Source organism: Echiichthys vipera (assembly GCF_963691815.1).
Source record: "Echiichthys vipera genome assembly, chromosome: 19".
Taxonomy (NCBI): domain Eukaryota; kingdom Metazoa; phylum Chordata; class Actinopteri; order Perciformes; family Trachinidae; genus Echiichthys; species Echiichthys vipera.
Window position 1 is genome coordinate 15,538,856 of NC_139844.1, and position 27,439 is coordinate 15,566,294.

The window sequence follows — 27,439 nt, forward strand, 5'->3', positions numbered from 1 at the left end:
TCACTGGTAAAAAAGACACAATTATTCTTTTCTTTTTTTAACTGAAAACATTTTATATTGCCCCTAATGTCGTACAGGGACTAGACTCACTTTTTGCTGTATTAATCATTTGGAAAGATAAACAAATACTGAATTTGAAGTTAGAGCAGATAATACACTCAACTTTACTTCACTGGAAATACTTTATAATGCTAAGTATTAGCCCTGCAGGACGCCTTGTGTAACTAAACGAAGAGGTGATTCAGTCAGATTATCAGGCTGGACGAGCACAGTTGTAATTAATCATTAATGACGTTCATTTTGGCCGCTTCACTTGTATCAGCCTGTGCCAGGGTCCTGGGCTTTGGCTGTAAATGGAGCAGACCCATCATTAGCATTATTATTCACACCTGTGCTTTTTCACCTACAGTTATTAAGTCTAATGTGATAAAAAATAACTATTCAGCAAGTCTTAGATCACACAAAATGAAGAGCCTCCACCGTCTCCCACTGTGCTCTGAAATAAAGTAGGACCAGTACTTTAAACCAAGGGCGAGATTTCCCTTCAACATGTCGTCATGTAAAGGAAAACAAAGGTGACAATTTAACTAAAACATATAGAACATGACTCGAAGCCACCTTTTTTTTATCTTGTCTTTATCCTAAAAATATTCCAACCTTTTTTTTATATTATGAGTTAATTCTCAATACCTCAGATTATATTTTTTCCAACACTGGCCCTAATACTACACCGTGGTTCACAGACTAGAATTAGTTATTATTCTCGCTCTAGATTTAATGTTTTACAGCAGATTTTGTCGTGTTTATTTTATCTAGTGTTGCTTTTGAGGTTGGACTCTTGCCCATACTTCACCAGAGGCATTGTTTCGCCTGAGGGTCAAATCTAGATGGTAACCCTAAATTTGCTAAAACTCACATAAAAACTCTCGTGAGACTCTCTCCCTGACCATCGATACTAACCGTAACCATTCAAGGTTAATGCTCTACCTCAATCATGTCATGAGATTGCAAATATTGGGTTCCATGTAGACACGACCGCCTAAGTCAGGGGTGGGCAATTCTCATCCTGGAGGGCCGCTGTCCTGCATGTTTTAGGTTTTTCCCTGCTCGAACACACCTGAGTCTAACAATGATCAAAACTGTGACAAGCTTCGGCTGCTTGATAACAAGCACATCATTAGAATCAGGTGTGAATCAGAGAGAAACCTAAAATATGCAGGGCAGTGGCCCTCCAGGACCAGAATAGCCCACCCCTGGTCCAAGTGTTGCGTTCTAGTGGTTCTTCAAAATAAAAGTCCTTTTCTATGGTCGCCCCCCCAGGATCCGCACCCATGGTTTAAACCAAGCACCGGAGTCAAGGTTTGGTTTCATACCAATTGGAAAGTTTCTGACCTTCAACCTCAGATCATAGTCAGCCCTTTTTAGCTCTTTATGACGAGTGGTTTCCTCTTCAGGTGAAAAACTTCCCAAATCTCACTTGTTAGAAATCTACTGAATGGAAACATAGATTTTAATGTCTGACATTGATGGACACATGGAAGTAAACATCATTGAGGACAAACAAGTTAACTTAAACAAGCTTATTTTTAATGGATCTGCAAAACTGTTTGAATTTCCAAAGAGAACTTCTGTACCTCCCGCCCACAGTTACCCAGTGGCAAACATTACACAACGTTACAGAAACGTTTCCAACCCAAAGAAATCTGCATGCAGAAAAAAAAAAAAAGAAATAAAAGTAAAATAAATCATACAGATAAAAATAAAACATCAATAAACAGGACATACTGTATAATGCCGTTCTCTTGGCTGGAGGAGAAATTCAAACGCTTCTGCGTTGGCTCGGCGTCCTCGTGATGACGGCCTGAACCGACAGAATATTAAACTGTAATTTCAATGGGTGGATGTGGCCCCGCCCACCACACAGCCCCGCCCCTGTCTTCCATATAAGGCACAGGACAAAATAAACCCCCACATACAAAAGGAGCTAGCCACGCCTCTGTCACCTGGTAACAAATTGTAAATGACCAAATACGGTTAGACAACAGAAACCCCATTAAGTGTACAAAATGTTAATCCTACATTTGTCTTTTTTTTTTGATTTTCTTTTATTTCAATTTCCTCTGACTGAAGGTGAGTGCTGTGGGTGGGGGATGGTGAGGTGGGGTTAGGGGAGGGTGAGGGTGTCCAACCAGGTGAGCTCAGGCAAAGGAAATATTAAAAATATGAGCTTGTCTTTTCACACTTTTTTTTTTTAAAAACAAATGACAAGAAACGTGACTGGATTTCTCTTTTTATCAGAAATAAAAATGATCATCAGATGGAGAGTGGAAGAATATGGTGGAGGGTGGGGGGAGGAGGGGATTAGACGAGTGAAGTGGTTTATTGTTTTATTCTGATAAGAGACAGACAGAGAGTGTCAGTGTGCAAGAAAACTCATGAGACAGGTTAGAGAACGAGAGTTAGCAGTTAGAGAGAGAGAATATGTGTGTGTGTGTGTGTGTGTGTGTGTGTGTGCGTGTGTGCGTGTGTGCGTGCTTGTGTGTTTGTGTGTGTGTGTGTGTGCGTGCGTGTGTGTGTGTGCGTGTGAGACAGTGAAAGGAGGAGTTGTTCAACTGCAGCACTTGCTCTTCCAGCCTGTGACTCCACCTCCGCTGCTGATGTCGACGTTTTCACTGTTGGGCTCTTTTACAGGCGTCTGTTGAACAAAAACACACCGTTAACAGACTTTTCTAGCAAGCTTGTAGAGATTCCTTTTATTTTTCGACTACTTTAATTTAAATGGTTTGGCAGCACCTAGTGGTAGTTTTTTGGTGCTGAACAAGAGTGCACAGCGTCACCTGACCTGGCAATCTAAGCAGGTGTGCTGCAATTAGTGGAAAAACACCAGGAGGCCACAGTCTTCAACCGCAGCAGTGTAATCTTAGTATTGTTTGATGATTTTTTTTAATAGATTTTAACCTTTTTGTAAGAACCTGTTTATTTTGCAGGTTTTGATTTAATTTACGACACCTCAGTCAACCAAAGCAGTTTACAGGGAAACCCAGCAGCCCATAATACACCCTTAAAACCCTGGGGCTACCTGTACCGTCATAAAACATAATCAACAGTGAGTGACTAAGTAAATACTATTGAGTTTTAATTAATAGTTTACATGCAAAGACTCCTTTTTGTGTTGTTTAAGATCCCTCTTTTAGGATTGCATTAATTAAATGTACTTTTTTTAACTCTAATGTTATGCTTATGTTGTTGTGTGTGACAGTAACTATGACAGTTTTCCTAAAATGAGATTAAATAAATCGCAATATATCGCCTGTCTTACAGCATTGCAATATATTGAATTTTATTATGATACGTATCATATTGCACAATTCTTGCCAATACACAGCCCTACTGTTCACTGTTGCTTTGATACTCATTTATTTTGTTACCTACTTGCATGCACATAATAGTAAAATATAATATAAATTGTGACTTAAAAAAAATCAGCGATGATGCAAAATGACAATGTTTCCCATTTTACTGCTCACTGTAAACTACTGAATGTTCATTATGTAGGGACTGTGTGGGACTTTAACTTTGTCCGTTGTGACTGAGAGTAAGCAAAGTTACTTCTGTTGAACCCGAAGCAGGCACCTCGCCGTCTACTGCCGTACAGTAGCACACCAATCTTTGAACGCAGCCCTCATTTTGATCTCAACTACACACCGTGAAAGTTTCTTGACTGTGTTTTTGCACTGTTGCGATACTATTGCAGTCACAAAATCTCTCCACATACACATGGATATAAACACCTGGAAAAATACTCATAACCGCCTCTGTGTTGCTGTCACGGCTGGTAACAAGTCAAATAAAGGCACGCTAGGTGCGTTTCCATTAGGTTGAAATGCGGAAGCTCGGAAAGTTTCAGGGCACGCCCTCTCAATTGGCCGTTCACTCGCTGTGTTTCCGTTGGAAAAAAAAAAGACCCTAGAAGGATTTACGAGACTCCGGAGGCGACGTATCAATCTGAATGGGTTTCAATCGCCGTCGATCAGCTGATCAGTGTTACAGCGCAGCGCCGTTCTCTCTCCAATAGTTGCAGTTTGATTCAAGGTTGCAGCATGATTCACATTGTCACCTTATATACTGTACAAGGAACATGAAAAAAAACACTCCACCTAAAACAATTTCCCTCTGGGATTATTAAAGTATTTCTGATCCTGAAAAATGATTGAACACACACGCACCTTTCTGAGGATGTCTTCTGCTAACGTGAGGAAAGCCTTCTCGATGTTGATGTTGGCCTTAGCACTCGTCTCAAAAAACCTAATGCCATGCTCCCTCGCGATCTGTGGGGAAGAAAGCAGGACGAGTTAGAACGATGAGTGATGCATCAGTTAGAGAAAGTTCAGTCCAAAAATAAAGACTGCAGAACAGAGATCAGGTATCACTGCAGTTACCAACTCAAGCACAAACACACTTACATTCTAGTCAGGTGTGTGTGTGTGTGTGTGTGTGTGTGTGTGTGTGTGTGTGTGTGTGTGTGTGTGTGTAGTAAGCAGATCTGTATCTGATGTTGCTAAATCTGCAGACTGACTAGTCCCTGCTCGTTTTTTCATTGGCACAATGAGCCAGAGCTCTTAAAAGGACTCACTCACTCACTCACTCACAATCTCAGCGCACGCTGAAACTTGAGGTTTCATCAAGTGACCAAACTCTTATATACTAATGGAGAACATGTACAGTAAGTGACGTCACTGAATGCAGAGGTGACTGCGGTCATTCCTCCCTAAAGGGGAAAGTACGCAAACATTTTCCATCTGTTATTAGTGCGGTCACAGGAGGGGAATAAACAAAAAATCCAGCACAAATACGTGAAATACAGTGGAAACCTGTGAGCTGTGTCCACCAGCAGGCGATTATTATAACTGAATATCTATTTCTTTAATTCTCATGCAGATTTCTATCTTAACTGACATTTGTATATTGATAGCATGAATATAAAGTAATGAAACAAACAGCTCTTCTATTTACTGACCATTTCAAAAACACTTACTGTACACTTGAAATCACTGTACTCTGTAACTCGATACTCCCAGTGCTCATGACGATGATTATACAAAGTAACAGAGCACCGAGATCATTTATTTTCTAGTAACGTGTTACGCGATGAGTAACATCTTTGTTTTGTGTTATAAGTATCAGTACATCTCTTCCTACAAGAACCACTGAATTACTTTTGACTGCACGTCACCCATCATTTGAGACAGACGTCCCAACAGACGCTGAAATCATCAAATACGTCTCTGACATGCACACTCACAGATTATTCACAGCCAAAAGGTTGTACAGACCTGTCAGGTAGCTTTTTGAGGTTTTCTAATTACTTTTATGTAGTCTACTTGAAATAATTCTACTGTTGTCATTGCCGCCGTTAAATGTTGTATGACATTGTCAGGCTATATGAGAGCCCCGGTATCCTCGATTGTAGGGTTAGCCTACTTCTTATCAACATAATCGTTAATAAAAAAGAGCTGTAAAGAGGATATTGCATCTGTCATTCGTGTCATAAGCCTGCAATTACAGATTTTTGGCCATAGACTAGCTATGTAGTGACACCATCTGGACAATAGAACCAACATCGCAAAGAGGTTTTCATTTTTGGTAACACAAAAGTACCTAAACAAGTTACTTTTCTCAGTAGTTAACGTTACAAGTTATTCTATGGAAGTAATTTTGTAATGCAACACTGGTTGTCATGTATGAAAACTTAACACTGTTAAGTTGACTACTTGATTACTATGAGCAAAATATTTAAACAGCATTTGTCCGAGTTACAACCCAAACTTGGTATCAAAAACAAGTAACAAGATTATTTATACAGATGGAAAATTCTACACAGTCAGTGACATGGACATGTTGTTGTTTTGTGGACTCACTATGCTGTGTAAGCAGCCCTGCATGTGGTGCAGTTGTTCTACAACTTCACCACATTTTTTTATTTTATAATACACACAATACAGAATTATGCCTTGAGCTGTAAACAGCGCATCCTAAGAATAAAGTCACCCCATTTATTTTAGCTGTTAACATTCAGCACTAGCTGCAACAATAGTTCAGTGTCATCAACTACAGTAGTATCGATGTGGCATAATCATAAACAATGCAGCACCTTGTTTGAGCGTGAAAGCGCTTGTGTTTAGACCCAAGAGAATATGATGTCCATAATGTCTGTCAAATATTCCTTGAGTAAACAACATTTACAGTAAGATAACCTGAAATGTAGCTTTTAACAATAAGAGTTTCACCAGAACATATTCCCGTGGATGTTGTTGACATGCTCAGGGGCACCTCAACTGAACTTGTTAAGACAGTAAAGAGGCTCACATTTCTCGGGCCCTGATCCTCTGAGGTGGACTATAAAGTCCGTTTTACTCTGTGACATTTACACTGCAGCTGCTGCTTCTTTAGAGAAACATAAGTGACAAACAAATCGTACAAAACAATATGAGGGCAGTATCAGAACAATTTTTTAAATACTAAATTAAATAACTTCTTTCTTATTTATATTAGATGACATTTTCTTATGTCCCAAGAAAATGTTGTTACAGTCGGCGTAATCCTTTAGGCATGCAAACACAAACAGCAGCTTACTGCACTTTCTATAAGGAGCCACTGTTTTAGTGGATAAGCTGACGTTTCACAAGTCACTTCAAGAAGCTTCCAAACTATTTGCACCAGTTTCAGTGCCTCATTTTAAACCCATTCTCCATACATTATATCAGGGCTACTCAATGAATTTGGAAGTAGGGCCGATTGACAAAAATAATCCAAAATGAGGGGCTGGAAAAATACGAGGATCGCATTAATGGATATTGATAACACTAGAGTGACATAGGAGTGCATGTATTGTCTTTTTTATTAATGTAGTAATAGGCCAACTCAACGTGCCACAACCATGTCAAAAACGATCCTTGTTAAATGAACATACCTGTTAATCAGAGGTTTTCACTCAATCATTGTACTAAAGTACAAGTTTGATGCTCTTGATTTTAATTGAGTATTTTCTTTTCATGCTACTTCATACTTCTCCTCAACTACAAATCAGTGTAACTATTCTACTTTTTACTTCACTACATTTATATGATTACTTCAGTTACTAGTTACTTTACCAGTCTTACAAGCACAAATGAAACATTAGTTTATTCATCAAAAACTTAATGCAAATGCAGAGTATTTTTTACAGTTGAGTGGGAAAGGGGTCTTGAATTTAGCATGATTTTTCTTAAAAAGCCATATCAAGTTATACTCTTTCCATGGCTGCAGAGTAAACACAGGCTTCACGGTGATGGCTATAAACAAAAATATCTGTCCACTCAATGTTGAACTGACTGTTTTCTGTGTGAACCTTTTTTCAGTAGTAGAGAGAGTAGAAAGAGACATTGTGGTGGTGATTTATCTACGGTTTTAACCAGACTGAAACAATTGCAAGAACAACAACAGAGCATAGCTTGACAAGCTGTTGCCAAGAGGATTCAGAAACCCACAAAGAAGAGTGTCCGGAGCGCTGTGGCTGCACGCCTACAGGAAGCGCGTGGAGCAGGTCTCCCAGCGCGCCGATATTTGACGCACTAAGACAGTTGCGCTGAGATAGATACAAGAGGACAGCGGCCATGAATTACTTTTTCACATAGGCTTCTTCTCAAAGGGCCAGTAAATATTCCCCTGCGAGCCGGATCAGAACTCTGAACTATCCTGCTGTTTTCCTGCTACTTCATGTCAGTGGTCTATGAACTGAACACATATCTGCAAAGTAGCAGCAACAAATCAGCCAGCCAATCAAAATGCCTTTACAACGAACGGCTGCGTATAGCATCTCACCTGCTCCCCCTTGGCTTTTGGTACGACCCTCTTGTCCTCCATGTCACACTTGTTGCCTAACAGCATCCTCTCAACGTCCTCATTCGCATGCTGAAAATGATGAAAGAGTAGATTAGATTTCTTTTTCATGTCACACACGGACACGCACACACACAGTCACGCACGCACGCAGGCACCTTATTTTTCTGGCTCTAATAATTATTGATCTATCTTCAGATTATTTTCTAAATTGATGAATCGTTTTGTCTAAAATATCAGAAAATAGTAAAAAATAAAAATAAAGAAATGCCTGTTAAAATTTCCCACAGTTGACGTTGATGTCTTTAAATGTCTATACCTAAAATATTTTTAGTTTACTAGTGTGTATGACAAAAAGCAACATCAAATCCTCACATTTAAGAAGCTGGAATCCCAAAAAATTACTAAATGATTATGCAACAATGAAAATAGGTTTTGTTTATACTTTAATATTTAAATTTCTGTCGATTAACTAATCATGGGGTCTGCAACCTTTTCGATATAAGTGTCATTTTTAAATGTTCTTGTTAATCAGTACACCATATGAACATTAATCATCTTCCGAGCCCGCTCCAGCAGTGGTATTTTTTTTACCGACCAGTGGCACATTCTGTAAAGAAGTCTACCAGTAAGACCCCGTCAGAGTATGGCAGGTCTTAGCATGATGCGGATGGGGAAAAAGTCATTTAAAATGCTGTAAATAACAGGATGAGAGGGCACTTCAACATGCCCAAATAAATCTCAGTGTGTCATTATGCAAATGTGCCCAAGGTTGCTGACTCCTGAAAAAATCAGATAATTGACTTCTTGGTGCAGCTGTAAAGTAGAAATAAAATAAAATCACTTTTTGGCTGAAGGGGTCACAACTCAGACATTTGCAAAGTTGCTCGATAGGTCACAAGTAGATATCGCTTTGTTTTAAGGCCTTACAAACAAAACAAAAAGAGTTAGGAATCAACTAGTCAAAATGATTACTCTCCAAGTAGCGAAAAGGCCAGCATCCTATGAACCCTCTCTGGAGTCAACAATAAGCTTCCCCCCACATGAGGGCCAAGTTCTTAGTTAGCAGGAAACGCATTGTGTTTCCTTTCCTTGACCGGACTTTAAACCCTTTAACAGCGAGGGTGAAAAAATGTCAAAGAAAGCGTTCTGGACAAGCCCAGTGCCCGGCAGTCTCACCCGAAGCTGTTAACACCTTCATTCTGATCATGTGTCGTAATGTTATAGCGTATTGTCGCACCCAGTAATAAAAAAGAAAGATTATATGAGCTATTGATTGTAACTGTCACAGTAATTCATCTGATGTGTTTGATCTGGCACAGATCCCACAAGATTATTCACAGTCACATAATAGATTAATCCCTACGAAGATCTATAGTAAGATAGTCGTATAAAACACTATAGAAAGCAAAGAAGCACCAACATAGAAAAGGGCCTCATATCCATTATGGCATCAACCAAATAGCATGTTTTTAGTTTTTATATTTCATCCTGCATTGCTCGGACACGAGAAAGCCATGCGATGAGAAACGAGCTCAAAAATCTTTTCATTCCTCACTGCTCCATCCAACTCTTGCTCTATATCTCTTCAATGACGCCTGCACCAATCCCTGACCACACCATTTCTCGCTCCACCTTGTAGTATCGGATCAGTACTTTAACAGAGGGTAAAGAAAAAAAAAACAGGAAGGAATGGTGCAGTTCTGTTGGTACCATCCAAAACCTTTGACAATGGAAACCCAAAAAAATAATCATAAATAATAATAATAATAAATGTGGATCAAACTTAACTGGACCGGACTGCTTGGTGGAAATGCGGCTATAGATCGAAGGACCTCAAAAAGTACCTAAGCAGGGCTTTGGCCATGTCCAGGGAATTTTTAAACATGTTTTTTAAATGTGTTATACAAGTAGCAAACTCATCAGTTGCACAGGTAGTGTGCATTACGTGAGCAATATGGGTGGGAATCAAGAACGGTTCCAGCTGAGAACCGGTAACAAATTGGATTTGTATGCCTCAGAACTTATCACTTCCTTTTTTAAATATATATTAAAAAAAACCTAAGCAAAAAACAAATGCTGAACAAATATCCTCTATATCACCTACATTGTGACGTTGAAAACTCCCCCATACCGAATATTGACCAGGAATCAATAATGAATCAGACCAAGCAGAATCGAACAGCACAGGTAGAGAAAGACTACACACTACAGCAACATAGGAGATGTACTTACTCCTACAACGTCCAAAATGTAATGACATAAGAAATGTTTATTCTAACAATATTTGTTGTGTTTAAATATTAATATGTTATGCTTTGGTGATATTGTTTATAAAACATTCATGCCAATAAAGCTAATTTAATTGAAAATTGAATTGAGAGAGCATATGTGTTTAGTATTAAGTTAGCAGAGCGGTTTGTATTCAGTTACAACTATTTGTCAGTGAATAAGTACGGCAACCCCTTAAGACCCAAGCAGAGTTCCCGTTTCTTGTTTGCCACCTGCTGATTAAAGTGAAGTTAGCCCCAACTACAGTCCAGACTTGCTAAAGGTAGATTAATGTTTAAGGTTGACCAGCTACTCTCATTCTTGTGACAAGCCGCTCCTTCACGTTTTGCTCAATGACTGTTAAATTTTTAATCTGTCTAGACCTGTAACACCATTAACATAAGTGTTGCACTAGGCAATCCGTTGTCATCCTTTGTGTGTATTCACTGCTATTCAAAACAAATCTTCCCCTTCCTGATTAAATAAAGGTTTCAAAAACAGTAAACATGTAATTGTCTTTGTCTGGAGGCTTCTGGTTCCGCGGATATTCACGAGGTACAAAAGTATAAGCCCTGGTTCTCCGACAACAAGCCAGATGGAAACGGACATCTGGCTCAGCTGATGTAATTTAGTCACACTCCTGCTTCACAGCTCACTGCACAGATTGGCCAGCTAGTTAGCAATATTGGCTCCAATAAAAGGTAATTTGTCATTATGCCAAAGATAAAACAATAGATGAGTGCTAACACAGAACATCCTGTTAACATCTCTGGATTTATGTAGCTGGGCTCAGTGTATGGAAAGAGAGAGTTTCACCTCGTCAATGTTGCGCAGCCATTTGCTGATGTTTTCGAAGCTCTTGGCATTAGTGATGTCGTAGACCAGCATGATGCCCATGGCTCCTCTGTAGTAGGAGGTGGTGATGGTGTGGAACCGTTCCTGGCCCGCTGTGTCCCTACACACAAAAAAGAAAACACTGATTTTATTTGTTTGCATTCACAGTTTTCTTGTATCAATTCCAACCCTTATCTTGAACAACAGATTGTTCTTAGTTAGATTTTCACTGCATTATAGAGCAAAATGGTCATAAAATTTCTTTTACTTTCCATAAATGCAAATAAAAACCAATATCGGCAAAAATGTTGAGACGCTTAGTTTGAGTCAGAAGAGCAACGGACAGTGTTATATTATTTAGCGTACAGATACATTAGCTCTGTTTCTCTTATCTCTGATTGGCCTGCACAAGGGGCAGTCAGACAACATCAGGAGGTCCCATGAAAACGCAGGTCTTTCCACTAATTTTGAACGGGGGTCTGTTGCAGTGGTGGCTGCAGGGGGAGCCGGGGGAAAAAATACAGAAAACGACCAGACAGAAAACTATAACCGTGAAACAAAGTCTACTCATGCTACATTAGGGGGTTAAATAATACAGCAGGAAGTCACACAAACAGGCTATGTAAAAGACACTCCCAATCACCGTAGCTGCCTGAGGCTCTGAATGCAGCCTGACTCTTCTCAATTTTGAAAATTTGACTTCATTATCTATGCCGGTTACAGAACTTTTTAAAGTGTGCCAAAGCTCTCTCAAAGTCGCTGTAGTGCAATTCATCAATCGTTATTAAGAGGAGGCTGATAAAAGCAGTTGAAAGTATTATCCCTATTGGTACAATTCTGACTGTGCAGAAAAAGCGTTTTTGGCAATTCTATTGGGAAAAAGGAACGTACTACTTGAGAAGCTGGGCAACCCTTATTCATCAAGTTCAACTTGTTGATCACACTCCAGGCTAACCATGTCCCTCACACATCTAGCATGCACCTCAACTATGACATTTTCCTTTCTGTGAAAACTGCACCAGTATCCATCCATCTGGTTGTGCAAAAGTTCGATTTTACTGAACTGTTGGTGAGCATGACCACATGTTTAGGTGCTCAAGCTATAAAGTGATGATTAAATCCAGACATAATGCACCTGGACAGGAAGAGGAGAAAACACGTTACGGCCACAGAATAGGTTTAATGGACAGTGTCGGGCCAAATGTGATAAAGACTTAGATCACGTCTCAATTATGGCAGCTTACGAGTGTCACGTGATGGAAATTATTTTATTTTACCCGTTTTATATATCTTTTAGAATTTGCCCGTCACTAGAGGCAAAGAGAATTGTAGGAGAGCCTTTAATATTACTTGTACAAACTTGTAAATAAAAGACCCTTAAATACTCTGGTACGTATCCAAATCACTATCAAAACATGGGATGGAATGTGACAGTAAATGGGAGCACACCTCTGACAACCACACAGCAACAAAAAAGCTGATGTATGTAATATGTTGGTAGTAAGGTTGGGTTATAGGTTGATTTCATATCAAATTTCACCTTAAGTTAAATGTCCATGTTTCATCATATTTGCAGAAGAAAATGTTTTTAAAAAATCAAGTAGTTTCAGCTAAGAAAAATCAGCTGTTGTGTACCAGAATGACAACTCTGCAGCAGACCTCCTGATGGACAGATGACCATTTCCTGTTCTAGCATATTTCTGGGCTTGAGGGAGGTATGTCAAACAGATGTTCCACTATCACATAACAAGGCACAAAGAGAAGAGGCTGAATTGAAAGACGACTTTCACGATGTCTGCGGATTTTTTAGCTCTGTAATCCTCTAAACACATAACCCTAACTTGGGTATACAAACTAAAAAACGTCTATTGACTCACCAGATCTGTAGTTTGATCTTCTTTCCTTGTAATTCAACAGTTTTGATCTTGAAGTCTATTCCTGTAATAAAAAAAAGAAAACATATCAGCATACGCATCTATCAAAATGAATAACAAGCACATGAAGGATTGACAAAGGGAAGCAGACATGAAGAACGGAAATGAAGGTTTACAAACAGACTTTGGCATCGATGCAAACGGACAATCAGAAACAGCCAAAAAAAGACATTTAGCAGGAGAGGGAAATGGAAAGTGAGTGTTTCCATCTGAGAGACAATAACATTTTCTCTTCCTGATTCTGCTGTGTCATGACCAGACCTTGAGCCTATCAGCACACGACTGTGGGATCAGCAGCTGGCTAACAATGGGGTACCCACACAGACACACACATACAGAGACACACAACCAACCAGGTTACTGAAAAAAATACAGTTATGCGGGGAAGCAGGGTGTTTGCACACTCAGTAATAACCTGTTACGACCTGTTACTGCTTAAACTTGACTGCCTTGAAACATAATATTGTGCATATCTGAAGTCAGTATTAATGGCTTTTATTTGGTCTGGGCATTCAGACTGATGTTGCAATGAGAGGACAGACTGTGGCGGGAAAACCATGTGTGCGTGTTTTTGAGTGTGGAAACAGGCTTATTTAGACGTATTTCAGTTTCCATTTAGATTATTTTTTCATGTATGGACACTCGTTTTCTTTCACGAGGTTGACTGCCACCAAGTCTTGGCCAATTGTCTCATGCTTTATCCTACTTGTTAGCTTCTCTGAAATCTGTATTAATTTATGGTACTGCCAACTACCCTGAGTGGTTGGTGGGACAAAAAAAGATATCTGAAGACATCACCTTGGGCTCTGAGAAATTCTTATGTGCATTTTTCATCTGCCCATTGTTTTCATGATTAATCAATGAGTCGTTTTCACACATTACAGTTTGCCAGAGTAATCAAAGTCACATATACAAATTCAGTCGAACAGTAGTCCAAAAGCCTAAAAGGCACGGACACGTTAAGCCGACTTCAAAGAACTAGTGGCGACAAAGGCCAACTGTTGTGTCACCTCACGTCCCATGTCTTTTGCCAAAAAAACATTACGCAAAACTACAGCTGACGGAGAACTGCAAGTACGTTCTGCACATGTGAGAGGAAATAACTCCCCATACAGGCAGGCGGCAGCACTCTATTCATCATTCAAAGAGGGAAACTGCAAGACCAACAAGAAAGCTTAAGACACTAGTTGGCACGTTAACAACACAATGTTGAAAGAACAAATTATATTTACTGTGTGCAAAGGAACAATAAACACAAACAATTCAACTTGGTGAACTGGCAAGAAACCGCCAACGAGGGTTAGTACCAACAGGGCATGACACGGCAAAAACTAGGGCAACAGTCAGCCCAACTTTGTCCGACCGTAAAGATATTCAGTTTTGTCTACTATCATTTAGGACAAAGAAAAACAGTAAATCATCTCATTTGATTAGCTGGGCCCAGGAAATGTTTGGTTTCTTTTAGCTATAAAGTATTTCAATCGATGGATCACCAAAATAGTTGCTGACAGACTAGAGTTTTCCAGTTAAATGGTGAGCTGTCAGTTCGGATCTGGTCAGAACTTGTGGTTGGTTAGAAAGTCCCAAGAAACAGCTGTGCTCTAGGTGGAGCAGGGCCATAGAATAATGGAGGAACTGACTGCCAATGTGTGACTCACTAAATATTATGCACTCCCCAGAGAGAGGGAGGGGGGACAGAACCATATAGTTGGAGAGAAACAAAAAAAGAGAACACTTCTGCAGATAGGACACAACTTACTATGTTTGCATTGATATTTTACCTCAAAAACTTTCAACAGGCAAAAATAATAACACAAAAGGTAAAAGGGGGTGAGTTTTCTTCAGTGTTACTAAAAAGCTTTGTCATCAAATCAACTTTTGTAGGGATTATGTTTTCTCCTTGGTGAGTGAGGTGCACTGGCCAGTTGTCAAGAAAATATGTGCATTGTGCAATCAAACGTTTACCCAATCACTGGGAAAATGGGCAGCGTTCAAAAGAAGAGTGACACTAGAATTGGTCGTCTTAAACAAAAAGTACATGATTTATGGGCGGCTCTCTTTTTTTAATCCCAGAGGAACCGTTTGTTTCCCAAGTAGGAATTCCACTGGAGCGATCGCCAGTTTCCATGCAAAATTCATGATGTGTTGTGGAAAGAGATTTCAGATCGCAAAATCATGCATATTCAGCACTCTTAGACGTAACCTCAAATATACACGGAGGAAGGGCAGAGAGAGATTGGAAATGAGGATGCGTGAGGGGAGGTGGTTTCCAGAGGGGGTATTTTGAGAAGCAGCTGTGCATCTGTGTCTCCAAAAGGTACTGTGTGGTACTGTCAGAGGAAGAACACACTCCTATCTCACATGTCCTGGTTCTGCTAAGAATTTATAGTTTCAATTAAGGGCTGTACTGGATTTATATGTAGGGCCATTTTTCAAAAGTAAAGAGGTAGAATGTTTTGCAAACTTTGTACTGTACATTTTGTACTTTTTGCACTACAGTGCTATGATGCATTTAGTCAAGTAGTGTTGTTGCATCCTCTGAACTTACAGTAGTATTGGCCAAAACATTTAGCAACCACTGTGTCCAACAAAAAACTGGGCAAAAAAAGATGAATCCATTAATTATATAGCAGCAAAAGTAAAGTACACCGTTACACACCAAAGGACTTTTGATGGTGTTCTTCAAAAGTTTATATTTATTAAAACCACAAGTGTAAGTGTCCACTTTTTTTTAGCACAGAAGCCAAAAAATGACCTTCTCAGTTATGAGTATTTGTTGCTTTTATGTGACTAATGTGATAGTAAATTGACTGAGCTATTGGTTGGACAACACCTTCTTCTTGATTTGTTTGCCTGTTTTTTTTTAAACATTTTTTACAGCAAAAAATTGAAAAAATAATCTTCAGAATGGATGATTAAAACAATCGTACTGCATATATCACCACAATAGAGTAAGATGATCATTTGTCTGCAAGGTAAAACGAAGCAGCCTACTTTTGAAAAGGCTCTGGCTTTTCTAGATGTAGAATTAACAGGCAATATCTAAAAATCACAAATCTCATATATTGTTAAAGCTCAGAGCTCCCTGACAACTACATGTCTGGATTATACGGTGTGCTGAGAGATTATGTTGTCCATAGTCTTAACTTTTGATCATGCTTTGTTTTTCAATACAGATGTAGATCAAAGACAATCTGAGACAGAAGCTTATGACTGTGTTGTAGTTCTTAGGGGAAAGCTCTTGAAGGGAAATATCCATACAGTTGTGTTGGTAACTAATGTCAGTATTGTGCCAGTATCTCTCAGGTTGTGCAGTATTTTAAGACAGTGACCACTGACTAAACCCAATGACAGCAATGACTCTTGTGGACCTTAAGTACTATGTACTAAGTACTATGATTATCTCCGTTTTAAATAACTTGTAAACTAACATAAAAGTTTGCCTTATGCCTACAAGTTTTTTGTACATTTAGGATATACGTAGATACCCGCACAATCACGTCAGCAGGGTCAAGCATGCTATCCTTGATGTGAAACTGGTTCTTTTGGAGCTTATTCTAAAGTTTTGCTTGAGTAAACAGAATATGTTAAATATACAGAGTTTTTAGAACAGTAAAGAAAAAACACCTGCAGTTGCTGCAAACACTTACAGGCATTGATGTACTTGGCCAGACTACCAAACTTGGCAGAGAAAGTACTGCTACAAGGTGCAAAGGTCACTATTGGTCTTTCACTGCTGAAGTAACTGTAAATCTGCATCCGACCATCGCACAGCCACCTTCTTTAAACTGGCTGAACGGGCAGAGCTCTGATGTGGTGGCTTTAACTCAAATCACAACTACACTTTGAGAATGTAATACACAAACACTACAGTGGGATTGCCCCCGCTTTGTCAATTAGTCATATTTGATGTTTTTTTTGTGGTGAAGGATTCATTTCCAAGAAACTGATGCACACCTCTGGTAAACAAGATTTAATGTGATGCGTTGCATCATTCTTTTGTGGAGAAACACAGTTTTACAGATTTGTAGATTAAATCAACCAATCGATTAGTCGACAAAATCTTTGACGAGAATAACAATTTCTTTAAAATCGAGGACGGCCCTACCCTCTAGGCTGACTGCCAGACAAACCAACGCAAAACAATAACAAAATCCTAACCTGACACATAAACACATACATGAGACAGCAAGCTTAGCAAGAGTGACTGTTCATTGCTGCACCTGAACAAATCCAATCTGGCCCGGATGCCACTGGGAGCACGGTGGCCTATCATGGTTAAATGTTCAACACTTCGAATTAATAAAAAGGCTGGTCTTTAAATTAAAACTGACTCAAAAGATTGCTAGTACAATGCCAGTGCATGGCACACAGTAAGCTTCCTGTGGATCAGCAACACATCTAATATTACATTATTACTCAGCACTGATCTTAAGCAACAGGGGTAAATGGAGCCTTCACTTGGGCCACGCAGGGATTTGACATAGTTTGACATTTGACTCATGTGAGCGTGATGTTGAACGCATGCGTAGAGGACAGAAAAAAAAGAGATGACGGTGCCACCATGATGAATTGTTTTTAGTTCTCTTTGGAGCAGTCTTGGAGAGTAAGTTAGAGGTGCTTGTACTTGATTATTTTTCAGTACCAGTTTCTGCTACTTGATACTTCTGCTCTGCTACATTTCAGAGGGTAATGGGTTATTTTCCATCACAGATTCAGATTTTGCAGTAAAAATTATGACTTTTTGCATTGCAATGTTGCATTCACACTAATATAGCTTTTTATCTTTACCAGAAACACAATCTAAATCCAAGCCATCTTGAAAAATTAGTACTCTTCATTTTTACACTGCAAGTAAACTTCACTGACAGTGCGTATATACTTAAATTTACTTTTGAAGACATGGGTTTTACTTTTAAAAGAGCCTTTTGGCAAATCAGATCAAAGGATCTGAATACTTAATGATAACTGCTTTTGAGGGGCTTAACTTGTGTGACATGTATGATTTTAACAAAGATCTAGAGACTTGTTATCTTTCAGGTATTCTCCGTTAATGGGATAAAACTACATAGTTATATGCGTGTAAACGCCTGTCAGTTTTTGGTGCTTTTCTAACAGGCCCTGTTCTACCCAGTGTTAGCCTCGTTAGCTTACTAGCCACTGGGTCAAGTGCCATGATGACAGCAATTCCTCTGGCATATAAACTGGTTATACTTGCCATTGCTGGCAAGCAAAACCAAAATATTAGACATGTTTTGTTGTTAAAGCCGCAGTTACTCTTAACTCTGGGAGTATAGCTAAGAGCCCATAAAGAAGCGGCACACAAGTAGCTTTTTCCAGCTGACCTGTGCAGCAGGCCTGGGGAGAAGCTAACGTCAGTGCATGCTGATGATAGCACACCGGCTAACCAAATATGTCCTGCAGGAGAAAGTCAGGCGAGTCTCCCAGCTGTCAGACAACCTCCAAACGGGTGGGTTGAACAATACATAAAAATAAGAAACACCTGTAACAACAGCACGCCATGCCGTTATATCTGTGGGTCTTTTCTTACCTATGGTGGAGATGAAGGTGGTGTTGAAGGCGTCGTCAGAGAAGCGGAACAGCACACAGGTCTTCCCCACGCCCGAGTCTCCGATCAGAAGCAGCTTGAACAGCAAGTCGTACGTCTTCTTCGCCATTTGAAACAACAAGCTTGTGTTTAACCCAAGACAAGATACAAAAAAAACTCACGTGTATGTGGAGTCTAAAGCCAGCTCCTTTAGCACTGACCAACCAACTGCCCCGCTTCTCTTTGACCGTTAACAGTTAACACAATCTGGGATTTGTTGATTAGCTTCGGCAAAGCTAGTTGGCTAAAATACCACCCAAATAACGCGTCCGAGGAGTTAGATTTCCCGAGCCCCACTGTTCTGTGCCCCCCTCTTTACAGCATGAGAACAGAAAGCAAAAATAGTGATCTCCTCCCGTGTGATTCCTCTTTTCCACTCTTTCTTTTCTCCCACACAGTCGGGACAAAATGGCTCCTCTCTCTCTACCCCCGACTCACTCTTTCTTCAAACTAACTGGCGAGCTAATTCAAATTCTCGGCACACCCCGTCATTACAGAGCCCTGCTGCCACACGGCTCGACCCGAGAAGAAGGATTTGGAAAAAATCTCAACGTTAAAGTCTGTTAAAGTCGCCGGAGTTATTTCGCTTTTCTTCAGGAGAGATTACAACCGAAATATAGACGACCGCCGTCGCCTTCGAATGGGAGCCACCACCACGGCGACACCCTAGGCCCACAGACACGCCTTCCTCCCGCCCCTTCTGTCAAAATCCAGGCCTCTGATTAGTCCACGCCGCTGTCATTTTATACAGCGCTCTAATGTGATTGGCTATCCTTGCAAACACCGAAAGGTAAAGGGGGCGTGTTTTACATTGACAGAAAGGGGCAAATGTTACTGCGTACGTTACTCGGACATTTAGGCTCAAAAGCGCCCATTACTTCATTGAATGAAATGTATCTAATGATCCAATATGGCGGCCCGGTTTCTTGCGGATCTCTCTTAGCCGGGGTGTGTTTCAGTTGTTTAAGGGCAAGCTGGCATTTGATGTGGTGACTATCCCAGCTGTGAGTCAGGCAAAGTGATGTCATGTATAAGTACTTCTGTGCTTGTTACGGGCGTTTCCCACATCCTCTGCTCTGTGAACTGTGGGGACATTTATCCTCTAAAGTCTTTTAATAACTGGAAACACACTGAGAGAGTATTTGCATGTACACAACATTTATCTGAGTTCTTCTGTGTGTGTGTGTGTTTGTGTGTATTCTTTCCTTCTTCCGCCTGTCAGAGTAGTTTGACTCTCAGACACTCCTTAGGAATGCTGAGTATGCCCTGCTTTCTGCTACCGAGTACAGACTTGCCACAAAGTGAGAAAGCTATAAAGAAAGACATAAAGGAAAAATAGAAAGAAGATAGAAAGAAAGACAGACAGAAATAAAATGCTAGAAAGGAAGGAAGACACAAAGGATATAAGGAAAGACACAGCCTAAAGAAAGAACTCTAAAATTATACAAATATATAAAGAAAGGAAGGCAGAAAAAAATAAGTTGGAGAATAGGGAAAAATGAACAGGACTAGTGTCTGCAGCCACCCTGACAGTTCTGTGCTGTTGTTTAATTGTCTAATTATTTAAGAAAAATACAATTATTTAGTATTTCCATTTGTATTACCTTATACTTCTACTCAACTATATTTCACAGGGAAAAACATATAAATAAATTAAATATAATAAGACTTTGTTGATCCCCAGGGGGGATTTACAAGCTACCCAGCAGTATATAAAGAAGTGATATAGATATATAAATATAAATTAACCCCAGATTTACCAGGTGCAACATTAAAGTGATGAACATAATTATATATTAATAGTTACAATCCAATAATGTAATAAATATTATTGTGAAATAGAGCATTCTGCAGCAGGAGTACTTTTAACTACAGTTTTGTACTTTTGCATTAGTCAATTTGAATGCTGGGCTTACTACTACTTACTACTTTTTACACTGTGGTACTATGACTTTAGGTGGGTGTTATATATGTCAACAAGAGGCATTAAAAAGCACATATAGTGTGTCAAATATTCATCACTATCAATACATGTTAATATAAATTAACTACATAGAATGTCACAAATATACACAGATTGTTGTTCATGCCATGTGTGCACAGAAAAAATCTTAATGAATCCTCTGGGACCAGGAATATCTGTTTAATGAGCCACCCAGTGATTTCACAGCATGACCAAAAAGAGAGAGAGAAGCTGCAGCCATTTGAACACAAACCAGCCTGTGCAAAGAACAGATGTTGCAGAGATTAAAAGGTGATACACAGCAACAGTATGTCAGGGAGCTCACATGTTTTATTTAAGGTGTCATTGGATGCATGGAAAAACAACTTATTTGTTTAATTGTATCCCTGCTCTGTCTTTCTTCTAAGCATTCTTTGTCATGCCAATGAATCATGTCTTAACACAAAAATCCTCCCAGATCAGGACGCATTCCTGTTTTTTGCTGCATGGGGCCCCAGGGTTCATCTCACTCCCACAAACAGCAATAAACTACCACTCAGATCTCTGCAATGTTCTGGTTGTGATAGTTATGCACATTTAAGGAGGGAGTCTATCTTCACATGAACCTGTTTGATGACTAAACCAGATGGCCTTATGTTTGTTTTTGTTTTATTTGGATTTTTTGCCTTTAATCTGTGGTGGACATTGAAAGGGGATAGGGAACAAGGGGAAGACAGAGGCGAGTAATAACTGGGTACTGAGCAACAGTTCAGTTCAGTATATGCATGTTGAGAACTCGGCCACCAGGATTTTCCTACTATTTTAGTATTCAGCTTGAAAAAAAAGCTGATTTTCCCAACATGTTATCTTTTAGTTGACTATCCGGCTGTTAAGTCGTGACGTAACGCCCTTTCAAAATATGATTCCCGGGTCCAAGCCTTTTATTTCTACAACGCCGCAGTGCCATGTTCCCCGTTGTTTGAACAGATCTGAGTTTTTAAAAAACAACGTAATTGTCATTTTACCTCTTTCTCATCATTTAAAAAGGTGTTTAACAGATGAAAGAGGTGATGTAATGGTTCACATGTTTGACCTTTGTGTCTGTTTTGTTTCAACGGAGCATTTGGACCCAGAAATCTTATTTTGAAAGGGTGTTACGTCAGACTTAACAGCCGGATAGAGCTAAAACATGTTGTTGATTATTCGATTAGTTGGTTCAGTAATTGTTTAACTCTTTAACTCTTATTCAAGCAAAAATACCAAGCATCCCCTATTAGCCTAGTTAACAGTTACTTTTTAGATAAAGATTTTACATTTAGAACACACAATCAGTTTATAAAATAAGATCCATAACACACTTTCATCAAATTGGCGATGATATTTCATTATTTACCCGTCTATTTACATGGCGATTGACCTCTCAGGGCCACCGTACCGAACTACCTGGTTGACTAGGGGCATTATAGAGTTTATTTACCTTACGTTGCAACGGATTACCTCCATATATAGAGAAATTGCCTCAGAGGTGTGTTTTTTATCTTCATGTGGCTTCATGTGGAAATTGTTTTTTTGCCTCGCCTTGGGAAAAGTAACTTTACAAATGCCTGTCATTTATCATTTCAGACGTGCACAGTATCAGTCCGTTTTTGGAGTTTGTTTGTCTTTTCTTTGGTGAGGTTAAAAAACAGTTTTATTATTTAGGACAAAGGCAATGACAAAAACTGTATTCATGTCAACTTGAATAAACTTGTTTTTATTTTGCTAACAGCCGTTTTCTCGGATCATAGGATCGTTGTATTGTTGTACGCATGCGCAGTTCATTACCCAGTCTTCACACGGAAAAAGTGTACTTTAATGTTCGTCAAAAGTGGATTCTCGCACAAAAATAGTTTTTCTGGTCGCTAACGAGTATAAGTATGTACAGCTGTGTCCAACGTGTCCGTCGAAGTTTATCTGTGGTAGTTCTGCAGGATTATAAATGTGAAGCATCCAACGAGATCTACCGTATGTGGTAGTTTTTGGGTGGAGGACCGAGGCATCTGTCTGTAGCGCTGTTTATCAAATGGGTTAATATTAACAGCTGTGAAACTGTTTAAAAGTTGAATATGTAGAATCTAAGTTAAAAGCTATATTTAATTTTAAATAATAATAATACACTCACGGGGCGTTTTGAGGGGTCCAGATTGAAAGTATTGCTTTTCCATAACAAAAATATATTTAGAATGAATTAATAGTTGAGGTGGATCGGGCATCTAGTAAGGATGCCCCCTGGGCGCCTCCCTAGGGAGGTGTTCCAGGCACGTCCAGCTGGGAGGAGGCCTCGGGGAAGACCCAGGACCAGGTGGAGAGTTTAAATCTGCACACTGGCCTGGGAACGCCTCGGGATCCCCCAGTTAGAGCTGGTTAATGTGGCCCTGGAAAGGGAAGGTTGGGGTCCCCTGCTAAAGCTGCTGCCCCCTTGACCCAACCCCTGATAAGCCGTTGAAGATGAGATGAGATATTATATAGATTCTTTGACAGGTTTGACAATGACGTTCTGTTTACATTGAACCAGCCAATAGTGTTGTGGGTTGCCAGGGTTGTCTGTTGTTCAGCGCAGCTACTGGGTGAAAGTAATTTTGCCAATCCTGCAGCTGCTTATTTGTCCCAGCAGCTGAGTGACCGGAGACGAGCAAAAACCAGAGTCAATACAGGCCAAGCATTCACTCAATGGACTGAGATAAAGGAGTTCAACGGCATTAAAACGCACGCCAAAATCACTAGGTTTCTCCTTGATCTGTAAGCTAACTTTCATGTTTACTTAGCTGTAACGGCTAACTGTAACTGTCAGTCAAACTCCTCTGCAAAAGTCTCCTGGAGGCTACTGGGCTGGGTCTGACCAACATGGAAATCTGAGTGCTGGAATTATTTTTTGTTGTTGAAACGATGATTTTGGACACTATAGTCGAGGAGCCAAAGTCTCAAAAATGGGTTGAACCTGACATTGTCTGCTATACTTTTTATTTGTGTTTTTTCTTGTGGCCATTTTAGTGTATGTATCCAGATACACAGAACACAAAATCAGGCTTTTTTTTTTTCACTTTTTTCCAATATTGTTAGCTTTACTTCACTGGCAATCAACTATTCCCACAAGTTATGACTTCAGTCAATATGCCATTCATTACAACCCACAGTATACTCATTCCATAGAAGAAATTATAAAAATCCAACCAAAGTCAATGGATCTGTGATGATTTCACTACTAGTTGGCGATCAACGTGGTCAGAACTAGATGGAGGTTTTCTGCTCATTCTCCATATTCAACCTTTAAGTCTTGATAAAAGTAGGAATTATTACCATGTAACTTGTGTGCCACTATTAAAGTACCAAAATGTACCTGTCAGTATAAAGTGAATTTTCAGGTGAGACTGTTATTTTTAATGAACAGTATTCTTATAAGTATATGTCTCCGCTTGCCCAGCTTTACCCCACGTTATTCCTCCAGGCCATGAAGCTCTTCTTCTTGATTATAGTTGCCCTCTACATCCTTTATCTTCCTGGTTGTCAGAGCATGTTCTGAACTCAAGACCATGCCCAGGTATCACAGCATACCGCACCTCTCTGTATCTGATTCAAGTTAATTGCTGTAAGTATAACATCATTGTGCTGTGTTTTCAATCACTAGATCTCCAGCTCGGGTTTTTTGACACCACTCACATTTGTGGTCTTTGTTATAGGGTGTGTTTTTAAAGAAAATTCTAAATTTAAAAGTGTTTCTGGTTTTGATAGGCTCCTTGTGTTTAATTTGATCCATTCGCTCGTTAATCTTTCTCCTCCAGCATGGTAATTCTCTACCTGACGTTTGGCGCCAGGGCCCTACAAAACAATTTTGTCGCTGAACTGTCTACTCATCACTTACTGTTGTTTTTGACATTTCTTTCTGCTCTCCGACAGCATACATCTGGTCAAAGCCGGGTAACTTAAAGGCCGTTACATTTCTTCTAAATGTGCTGTAGTCTCAAATGTGTAAATGCTTTGACATTAATGTACATTTTGATTCTTTCAGAGTGAATTTAGTTTTCCGATGGTTAAAAGTGGTTAAATGAGATTATTGTGGCTCCTGATATGCTGGAAGTTCTTGGTGTTATTGTTGCTTCATAAGATAAAAGCTGTACAGTACATGTAGCATTCTGTCATGTCACATGTAAATAAAGCATAGTATTGTTGTAATTAATGGACCAATTCTAAAAACACAAGTTTATTCACATATAGCCAACATGACATGACATAGCATGCCAGTTCTGAAAAATACACAAAACCTTACACATTTCAAACACTTTAGGTACACTGTAGTCTGTTCAGATGGCCAGCCCAAAAACACTGACGATGCAGTACATGGATTTGTTCTCCCATCTTACCGCACAGCTTCCTGTTGGTTGTAATACACAATAAATTCAGTATCAAATCCACATTTACACATTTAAGGTCAGTGACAAAATACTACCAGTTTCTTGAAGCTGACCACTTAGATTTTAAGAGCACACTGATAGTTGCTGACAAAATAGAAAAGCTTTGATTCAGCATTACTAGTGTATTTTACCATCAGTAGAATTGTCCCAGAAGCACGCGCTGGCTGTTTGCAGACCTGCACCATTTTTCTGCATGATGATGCAGGTTACTGTGGAAATAAAACACTACCTTTCAAGAACAACCTCATACCCCAAGAACCATCAGAATATTTCTGATTTACTACAGCAGCATATGTACCAATATACTTGAAAGGCTTTCCCAGCTTGCTGAGTTGACTGAGGCACTGTTCCACTACACTGGTGGTCCACTGGTTCACTCTGCTGTGCTGGTAGGCGTTTCCTCCGATTGCTGCTTCTACTGACTACAGAGAGGATTTAAACAATGTGTTATTAGCTTCATTAATAACTGATCGACACATACAGTCCACCTTTAATAGCATTATGATACTCTATCAGCTAGCCCCTTAGCTGAAAATGAGACGAAGCAGGGACCCCCCACTACAAATATTGTATAAAAGTCTTATAATAAATATAAGACTAAGAGCTAGGGCAGCCTAAAGTCTATACACACAGCTTTTTATGGGGCATACAATACTAAGATACTACAATGATCGTTATTAACATGTTCATTTAATAACACATCATATGTTAATGTTAAACACATTAAACGCACATTGAATCATTAATATTAAGATCGACTGTATCTGTGCATGGCTACCTTGCATATAAGCCAGTAAGCCTATCATCAAGTTTTTTTTCACAAATGTATCTTTGCTAATAATCGATGCATTCATTTTAATATATATTCTCAGACACATTTTTGTTGGAATGATGATCAAACTCTTCGGCGGACCCCCTGTTTAAGAGCTCTGTTCTACAGATTAGGACGGTGCCTAGCAACCGTTACAGTGTCCTTAGCAACGGACAGTCGCAAACTAACGTTAGCGGTAGCAATGAACAGCTAAAATATAAACTTTGTGGATATTTCGGAAGGCATCGTGTATTTTTGCTTACTTCTTTTATGACTTTGCTCACTTCTTCAACGACGAACGCAGTCTGTTTGGTGAGAAACAAAACAGTTCAGTTTAAGCTAACGTGGCTAAGTTACTCGTCTTTGACGTTATGAGTCAGTTAGAACCTAAGGAAAACGTGATGGAAATACACGCAATAACTCACCTCCTCCTCTGTCTGATACTCGTCCATTACTTACAGCCACTGCCTCCAATCTGAACCAAGTAAGCGTTAATGTTTACACCCTCGGGAACTACACTTCCGGTCTCACTTCCTTCAGAATAAGAGAACCGACTGAAAACAGACTAACACCTGTCATTATGTTATTAAGTTATCCAATAATAATAATAATAATAATAATAATAATAATAATGATGATGATTGTAATTGTAGTAATAGCAATAAGTATAAGAATACATTTATTTTATTTATAGAGCACCTGTCATACAAACAATTTTAGCTCAAAGTGCTCTACATTAAAAGCATAAAAATGACAGACAAACACAAAGAACATACGGAAGCCCTACATTTTTGACAAACTTTATTGTCAACAATATTATATTACAACAACATAAATACCAGTACAGTAAGGGGTTTTACTATGTGCACATACATATACAGATAACATTTTAATTTCATTACAGTAAATAATCAACTGAAATCCTCTGGCAATGTTGTCCATAGTGTTCTTCAAGATATGAGAAGTCTTTATGAGGCATGACATGTGAGGTGTGATGGAAATCTCAGGCCTAACACGTTTCATTCACCATCTATCAAATTAATTATCTTGTTATCTTGGGAATACGGATAAAGATGATCTTGTTATCTCGGGAAAACGGATCAAAAATGTATGTGGTATGCATTCATATTCATGTATGTATGACCCATTAGTGTTTCGTAAAGAACAGCGAAATTAAAACTAAAATAATAAATCAAACAGAAGATGACTGCATGTCAATATTGCACTACTGTAGCCACTTATACAATATACAAACAATTTTATTTTAATTAACGGTAAATGTCTCACTGTTGTGATAAGAAAAAAAAATATTGAGTTAAACATGGACGGTACCGACCCCTGATGATTATTGTTAGTAAACATTGTACCTAACGTAAAATAGCGTAACATCACACAGATCTCGCGATACTTCACTAGCAGGCTTCTCCGTTACTCAACGTCGACAGCACACTTTCAGGTAGGTTAATACTTTAACAAACTAGCTTTTTTCGGGATATATTCTCTTATCACTATCCCTCATAGTCTCTCGGTATTATGTAGGTTAACGTTACAACGTTTGCTAGTTGAGTTTTTATGTTATGTTGCTAAATTCACAACGTTAATTGCTAGGCTAGCTGAAATGCTAACGTCAGCTAAAATTGGGTGGAGCAACGTTAACGGAAGAAATGCGTTAGTGGGAGTAGAAGTTAATGCTCTTTATTCTGTTAATATTAA

General features: G+C 39.2%; 2 protein-coding genes across 2 annotated transcripts; both read right to left on the reverse strand.

Moving 5' to 3' along the window:
- Window positions 1-1,565: 1,565 nt before the first annotated feature.
- On the reverse strand, window positions 1,566-19,186 carry rab10 (RAB10, member RAS oncogene family). Its single transcript, XM_083934009.1, has 6 exons — window positions 18,469-19,186; window positions 12,861-12,921; window positions 10,966-11,104; window positions 7,861-7,950; window positions 4,227-4,328; window positions 1,566-2,695 (listed from the first exon to the last, which is right to left on the reverse strand). The coding sequence occupies exons 1-6, from the start codon at window positions 18,593-18,595 to the stop codon at window positions 2,609-2,611; spliced, it is 606 nt and encodes a 201-aa protein (XP_083790135.1). The 5' UTR covers window positions 18,596-19,186; the 3' UTR covers window positions 1,566-2,608.
- A 5,508-nt stretch (window positions 19,187-24,694) lies between these two features.
- Window positions 24,695-26,255, reverse strand: LOC310962132 (dynein light chain Tctex-type 1). Its single transcript, XM_083934514.1, has 5 exons — window positions 26,152-26,255; window positions 25,990-26,031; window positions 25,214-25,337; window positions 25,047-25,124; window positions 24,695-24,875 (listed from the first exon to the last, which is right to left on the reverse strand). Exons 1-5 carry the CDS (start codon window positions 26,176-26,178, stop codon window positions 24,805-24,807), a joined length of 342 nt encoding a protein of 113 aa, XP_083790640.1. The 5' UTR covers window positions 26,179-26,255; the 3' UTR covers window positions 24,695-24,804.
- Between the last annotated feature and the right edge of the window lie 1,184 nt (window positions 26,256-27,439).